This window comes from Lolium perenne, chromosome 2 (genome assembly GCF_019359855.2).
Source record: "Lolium perenne isolate Kyuss_39 chromosome 2, Kyuss_2.0, whole genome shotgun sequence".
In the NCBI taxonomy this organism is placed as follows: domain Eukaryota; kingdom Viridiplantae; phylum Streptophyta; class Magnoliopsida; order Poales; family Poaceae; genus Lolium; species Lolium perenne.
In genome coordinates this window covers 152,953,068-152,960,776 of record NC_067245.2, presented here as the reverse complement: position 1 = coordinate 152,960,776, position 7,709 = coordinate 152,953,068, and the positions used below count along the sequence as shown (strand labels likewise).

Sequence of the window (7,709 nt, the reverse complement as noted above, 5' to 3'; positions counted from 1 at the left end):
CAACTGAGAGGAACTTTGTGTTCTCAGATAGGCATCAAGGCCGAGGGTAGCAACGAACATGGCGGGGTTGGCTCACTTGGCTGGCAGGAGATGAAAGGCATATGTATGCACCCCATCACCATATATACATAAATATACAAACAGCTTCCAATTTTCGGAGCACACAATTCCTTAATAATCCCCCAATAATGAAGTAAAAAACTTATAGATTCTCCCACTAATCGAGAGAAGAGTAAAATGATCAACCCCGTTTCAGATTGGTCATACAAAAATACTGGATACTCATTATCGAACCATGTCGTTATCATAGCAATTGTACCTTAATATTTAGCTGCATGCTTGTATACAGAATCCGGCTAGCTCCTACCAATCATTCATCTCATATAACCTCTTATCGTGATTTTGTACTAAAACCTTCGTTTCGAAACAAGTGGCTCAACTTTGTTTAGGTAAGGAACTGGGTCACTCACTCCCGAACGGAGGGAGTATAACCTACTCCCTCCGTTCCTTTTAAATTGACTCGGATTTAGTACAAACTTGTACTAAATCCGAGTCAATTAAAAAAAACCGGAGGGAGTACATGTCACTGTTTGAGAATTGAGAGAAACATCAAGAACCACTTTTCAGCTTGGTAAAGTTAGCATCTTGGAGACATTACATCCCGAAAAATGCAGATGGCGGTGCCTAACCTGATAACTTTTTGTTGGAGTCTTTTCTGGAGTAGTTCATGATTAATTCTGGTCGCCAAACTGCTACAGCAAATGCACGTTCTGGAAAAGAAATCTCGTCATTTATTATTTAGAGACTGGGATTTGTGGTGTGAAATTCCTAGAAATTCCCAATCCGAGCAGTGTGGTTCTTTATCCGTCAGACGAAATCACTATTTATAAATTGCATATACATCGTTAGTGTAGATCACAAGGTGACTATGAATACGATTCTGTTCAATGTCGATACGTCCATGCTCAGTGACGACGAGTTGATCTGTCTTCATGGATTTGGTCGAGGCCAGATGCTTTTGAACGTGCAGTTGGCTTGCGCTAGCTCGGGATATCAGCCGCTTCAATACTACTCCGTATAACAGTATATCCCCGAGATTACATCTTCTACAAAAATATCTCACCATATCATTACCGCGCTCATACAGCACAGTTCCATGGCCCACAACACCACTATCTTCGATCGCCAGCTTCGGTTCAAATTTAGACAGTTGAGAAACAAGGAATGTAAGATTGATGCTGCTAAATTTGCCGCACGTGCACTAGAAACTTTGAAAACCGCCAAGATTGAACAGGAAAAGGTGGATCTCCTACGATTTGTAAGGTCTTACAAATATTACCTACAAATCGTTGGAAGCTCAATGTTCGAGAATATTCTTTGACATTCCTAAGATTGATGCTGCTATCTTCCACAATGTTCGACAATGTCGTTGTAAGATCTTCCACGAGAAACTACGATTTTCGACAATATTCTTCTCGTTGGAAGCACAATGTTACAATGGAAGTATTATTGCACCGACTTTGACATTCCTACGAGTTTTGTTTCATGTCACATCGCGTGAAAGTACACGAATATTATTGCGCCAGCTTTTACCATTTGATATACATTTTTATTTCAGGTCATATCACCCTAGAGAACGCGAATAATGCATGTATTTTTATCTCCGATAATATATTTAGCTTTTAGGTCCCGTTCTACTATGGTGAATCGTCCATCAATGAAGAATTTTAATTTCTTTTTACTCGTTCTTACTACTAGATACAGATGTATCTGACAAGCAAGCTAAATTGCACTTGCCAAATGCTTCGGACAGTTTCTTCTATAGACAGTGTCCACTTCAATTCAGCATCGAAGGACGGCTAACATGAGGTAAAACTAATGGAACGTACAATAGCTGAAAAATGCGCATTCAAAGCGGTTTATTAGCAGGAGTTTTTCCAGCAAACCTCATAGATCTTCGAATAAATCATCCAGAGATTCCCTCATTAATCTGTGATGCTAACACACAAACGCCATACTGCATACAAAACACCATCCAAAATTAGGCACCCTGATTATCTACCTCCTGTAGCACGGCATGCATTTCGTTCCTCCCCATCTCAACTGCTGCGGCTCTATGGAGACCAACGGGCCCTGATGGCCATGAAGCCTTCTCTTGTAGATGCTCCTAGGTGCTCATCACTTTTTTGCATGCCTTCTTGCAGCTCCAAGTAAGAGGGCCTTCCCTACGATGCCCGTGTTGAGCACGCAGACTGCAGCCACCGCCCCACCAACCACCACCCATTTCCAGTCAAACCCCTGTTGGACTGCCCTGGAGTTGCTATCCTCATTGCTGGATCTTTCTGCGGTGGAGGGCCCTTGATCAAAGGGGTCATCAGAACCAGCAATGCACGTCTTGGTGGTCACCCTGGCCATGATAGCGCTGCGTGACAGGATGTTTTCTGATTTTCTCATTAGCTGATATGCTCTAAACCCAGACTGAAGCTTTTTGACAGCACCCCACATGCCGTGACGAACACCGACCTTGGCGACATCCTTGGGTATACCCATGTCCTCGTAGTGAACCAAAGTTACTTCACATGCCATGGGTTGCTGGCCATCTTGTTTGGGCGACTGAACTGCAGTTTTGCATACAGAAAACGAAACAAATGTCAAAAAGGTCCAAACATTTAGTCGAATACTAGTAGCACGAATAAGAATTACCAGGTCTAATACGCCAACTCGAGAAGTACAATTCCACACGTCTGGGTTTTTCCTTCTTGGGCAAAGATGGATAAGGAACTCCCTGTAAATGGAAGTTGCTGAGGGTTCTCAAGTCACAATCGAAGCATATACTTCTACATAACACACAATTAAAAAAATTCTACATATTATATGCATCAATACTGGAATACATCTAAATCTTAGGCTGGTTAGGCAAGCATGCCAAGCAACGCAGCAACTATTCTCTGTACTGAGATCAAGGAACCGATTAAACAGCAAGCCATGTGCGAGTATTATATCGCTATGTGGGTTTGTTTTTGGCTCACATCAGTTGCTCAGATCAACTACTCCCAGAAAGAAGAGCATTCTTTCCAAGCATGCCACACACCACTGCCAGGCAAATCAAATGTCAAATATAAGCAGATCTTTTTTCATTACTAAAGATCTGAAACATACCGTTAAAAAAAAGAGGAGCAATAGTAGTGGTCTATCTCCTCCTAGACATATTAAGCCAGTAATCTCAGGATAAATTGTATTATGCAAACAGTTCAGTTCCAAAAGTACTGACATCGTTATAACAACTTCAACAGAAGTCAGGCAAGCACCTATCATATCATAAAATGGCTTACGACAAAAAAAAATTATTGAAAATAACAACACATGATGGGTACTGTCTGCTGCGGGAAAATCAAGAAATTAAAAAGCATCACAGAATGTCGATTGTTGCGAAAAGGAACAGCTGCATCTAGGTGCTGAAGCTGAACTGCTCATGTAAACTTTCTCTAAGGTTAAAGAGCTACAAAGTGCAGAGAGAATATGCAGGCATGTAATAAAATGGGAAAGAGGGTAGTAATCGATATTAATCGATATTAATAGTGCTAATGAGGAACTAGTAGGAACAAATATGTACTACGGAAAAACGGGGAAACGGCCAAAAACCATTTGATCTATGCTAGTTGTTAGTAAGATACATTGATAGAAGTATATGTACAACGTAAAGTGAAAATTAGTTAGCGAATGTATATGTCACATTAATGGAATTATACATCCTTGGGCCAGAAAACATTTTAAGACGGTCCATTTGAAGACTAATGGATAAATCTGGACCGTCAATTGTTTGAGTAATTATTGGTAAAAATTTGCCCAACTATTCAGCTGGTCGCTATTCTTCCATAACATGAGTTGGTGAAGTGAAAATTAGTTAGTGAATGTATATGTCACACTAATGGAATTATACATCCTTGGGCCAGAAAACATTTTAAGACGGTCCATTTGAAGACTAATGGATAAATCTGGACCGTCGATTATTTGAGTAATTATTGGTAAAAAATTGCCCAACTATTCAGCTGGTCGCTATTCTTCCATAACATGAGTTGGTGCTTAGTTAAGACAAGGCAACAAGCCAACAATAGATACACAGTGGAGTAATAATGAGGGAGAGCATGCATGTCATGGTGTGCATATGTGACAGGATTAATATGTATTGTGTTGCATTTTCCTTTTGTTTTCATGGCATGCGTATGTGTTATCTTGTTAGGAATAATTGATCGGGCTGCTTTTATAGGTCGATGACACCATCCATAACATTAGTTGTCACATTAATTGCCTACATGATCGGGCTGCTTTTTAACCCTGCAGACACCTAAGAAAAGGTTTATTTTCCCCCATCAGATAATATTTTAGCACTACATGATATTTTTTGTGCAATCTGTCCATTCCATGAAATGTTGTTCAGTGCAGGCAAAATTTGTAGAAAATATTCTGACATTATGGCATAACCATGTTACAAGATTTTCTGTCCAAATGGTAAAATAAATGTTGACATGTCAGACTCATTTATTCAGATTATGAAATGTAACTACGCCACAAGATTTGTTTGTGACCCGAACAAGAATGCCGCTCGATCATTCTCATGTTACATCATTTGCAGCATCCTTTCTTCACACATAGTCAATTGGTAGAACTATACAACAATACATTTTTATACGATCAATTGGTACTTCCCAAATTTGTTGTTTCTTCTTATGCTAAATATCCAAACATTGAAGCCACTAATACCAATTTAAGAGTTGTGGTTGGCAGAGGTGAGCTATGTTTTATCTAGACCCTTGGGGGCAAAAGGGATGTACAGTTCAGAGTGGTTTGAGAGTGTCCTACATTTTGTCATCTATAAGAAGCGTTTAGCATATACCTTTGTAACACAATAGTAAGCCTTCCCAGATTCCCAAATACGCCGTCCGAAAATGTATTCACGGTCACTGCAAAAGAAAGGGAACTGGAAAGCAAACAACACATTGGAATTGTGAAATATAATAATAATGAAATAAAGGAAGCACAACTGGTCAAACCTTTTTTATCCAGTGAATAATGGTGGTTCCATTCTGGGGGAACTCATCCAAAGTTTTGAAGCACACAAGCATGGGATCCCACTTTAGACGAAAATCATCGTCCCAGAAGAAATCTCTAACCAGTTCAGGTGTAGCATCCTCAAAAATAGTCTGGCTGCAATGCATTATAGGTCCCACCTACATAATAAGTACGAATAAATTCGAGAGCAGCACATGAAGAAATAAATGATAAGATGTTGACAGTTTAACTATGATATATATTTTTTGCAAGTTCATAGTCTTTCGCTGTAGTAATTTCAATAAGGTAGAAATCTGACCAAAAGAACATAAAAAATGGACTGAGGGATACAAGTCAATGACATGATACTGTTATTACGAGGGACAAAAGCCCATTTCGTCAGAAACAAATACCATGGGGGTAGGGGTAGGGGGAGGACACTACTGTACTCTAAATATTGTTGATCCAGTCCCTGGGACATGTATTTGATGTATCAAAATTCTTAATTTGCAACGAGAAGTTTATACTATGAATCTAAAAAGAAGAAGCTAAACTGCCTCTTATAATGAATGCCCCCTTATTGTTTATACTATATTATACTGTTAGCATGTGTGTCCTTTTCTGAAATCCCAGTGATAAAACAAACCTCGGGCTCATGACGCCAGGCCTTGTACGTCATGTTGGAAGTAGTACGCTCCATCAAATGCTGCCACGCTGTATGCCCACTCTCCTTATCATCCAAAAGTTGCACGAGGTGATCTAGGTCCTTCTCTGTGATACTATCATGCTTTCCCTCAAATATTGACCTTGTAACAAAAAAGAATGTACTTAGTGGAAGAGATCACTGAAAATGCATATTAAAATGAATTCAAAACGATGGACCTCTGTGGTGGATCATCATATCATAAAAGCATGATTTGTCTATGTTTGGATACCTCTGCTGTGACATATAAACTAAATATACAAACTAACGAAACTCATTGTGATCAATGCCAAAAGACAAGGTTAAGTCAAAATTGATTATGTACAGTGATTATAGTTAGTACTTGTGCTTATATACATAACAGTAAGCCCAAACACAAGGGATCAACTGACAATGGTAACAGCAATTACTTCTTCATGATAAAAATGCAGTCAAGGAAAGCTATATATTACAAATCCTTGCACTGTGCAATCTAAACTCAGAAGGCAAGTTTTCACACAACCGATTTAGCCGAAGGACAGTGAACACTACAATTTTCGAACATCACCTATCCAATTGTAAATACAAGCACTCTCCCTAACTAATCCTACCTTATTTACGAGTGAGCTCTAGAATCGATTCAGTTAATTAATTAATAGTTGAATTCCACAACGAAAAGAAAACTATGAAGCTCCTAATTAACCCAGCATTGGTAGAATTGCAATCCTAATATCTAAATTCCGTAGCAGTGGAGTAATATAACTTGTAAAAGTAGAGGCGAGCATAAACAATTCCAACCAGCGCAATTTTGACAGCTCAAACGCAGCGCATTTCCGCCGCCCCCCAACAGCCCTAGACAGATTTGACTCTCACCTGCCGTCGGCATACGCGGCAGCGTCCCCGCAGGGTTGGTCCGTGTCGTGATCCTGGCGCTGGCGCTTGCCGTGGCGGCGGAAGGCGGAGGAGAGCAGGCTTGGCGCGACGGAGAAGGCGGAGAGCGCGGTGCAGGCGAGCCAGAGGCGGCGCGCGCCGAGGCCGGGCGGCACGTAGAGGAGGCGGAGGCGGCTGCGGAAGCCGAGGAAGAGCAGCCCCGTCCAGCGCGGGCGCCACGCCCAGCCGATGAAGAGGCCGATCATGACGGCGGCCCAGATCGGCACGGCGCAGAGCAGCACGTCCACCGCCATCTCCGCCAGGGCCGGCGGGCGCAGCAGCAGGCCCGAGGCCTCCTCGTACCACCCCGCCATTGCTAGGGCCTCTGCGCCTTCCTCCCTCTCCCTCTCCCCTTTCACCCTTTTGATTTGATGATCTCTTTTTTTTTCTTTTCGGCTATGGGGAAAATGGAGGCGAGGAAGGGAGAGGGGGGCGAGTTGTTTTTGGAGGTGGGTGTCGGTGAGGCTGACCTGTGGGCCACCGTAAGCAGGCCTACCTGTCGGTGACAGCTGGAGCGAGCGGTTTGTGAGGCGGGCCCAGGGCTCAGTGGGCGTGCCGAGGGGTGGGTATATGCTCCGGACAATGCGGTCGCGAGCTGAACGGTGCCGCGGACTGGCATGTTTATCCGGAATCAATGTGCAGCGCGCAAGATACGATAAGAGCATCTCCACTCGTTTGTCCTCCCTACGCCCGAGAAAATTTACGTCTGGATTGAACGTAAGTTTGGCGTGCGGAGGAGTAGTTTCCCAGTCGCGATCTCAGGTGAAGACGGCGATCTAAATTTGAAAAACGGAAACTTGACAAACTACGGCATAAAACGGTCGAATTTAGACTAAATTTAATGATATTTACTATATAGAGGTCGAAGTTCGTACATAGAGACCGAATTCGACTATATTTCGAATTCGGCTAGGAGAATACAACTGTAAATATAAAAACACGGCGCTCTACATGCCGAAATGGTGGTAGAACACCGTGTAGTCGCCGCCATCGTCATCGAACTGTGGCGGCGCCGAAGCCGCCTGGCTGCTGCCTTGGCCGGCGTCTC

At 42.3% G+C, this 7,709-nt stretch overlaps 1 protein-coding gene across 1 annotated transcript; it reads right to left on the bottom strand.

Annotated features, from left to right (window-relative positions):
• Positions 1-1,891: 1,891 nt before the first annotated feature.
• Positions 1,892-7,064, bottom strand: LOC127322031 (uncharacterized). Its single transcript, XM_051350977.2, has 6 exons — positions 6,605-7,064; positions 5,696-5,855; positions 5,052-5,228; positions 4,895-4,978; positions 2,704-2,785; positions 1,892-2,618 (listed from the first exon to the last, which is right to left on the bottom strand). Exons 1-6 carry the CDS (start codon positions 6,973-6,975, stop codon positions 2,179-2,181), a joined length of 1,314 nt encoding a protein of 437 aa, XP_051206937.1. The 5' UTR covers positions 6,976-7,064; the 3' UTR covers positions 1,892-2,178.
• Between the last annotated feature and the right edge of the window lie 645 nt (positions 7,065-7,709).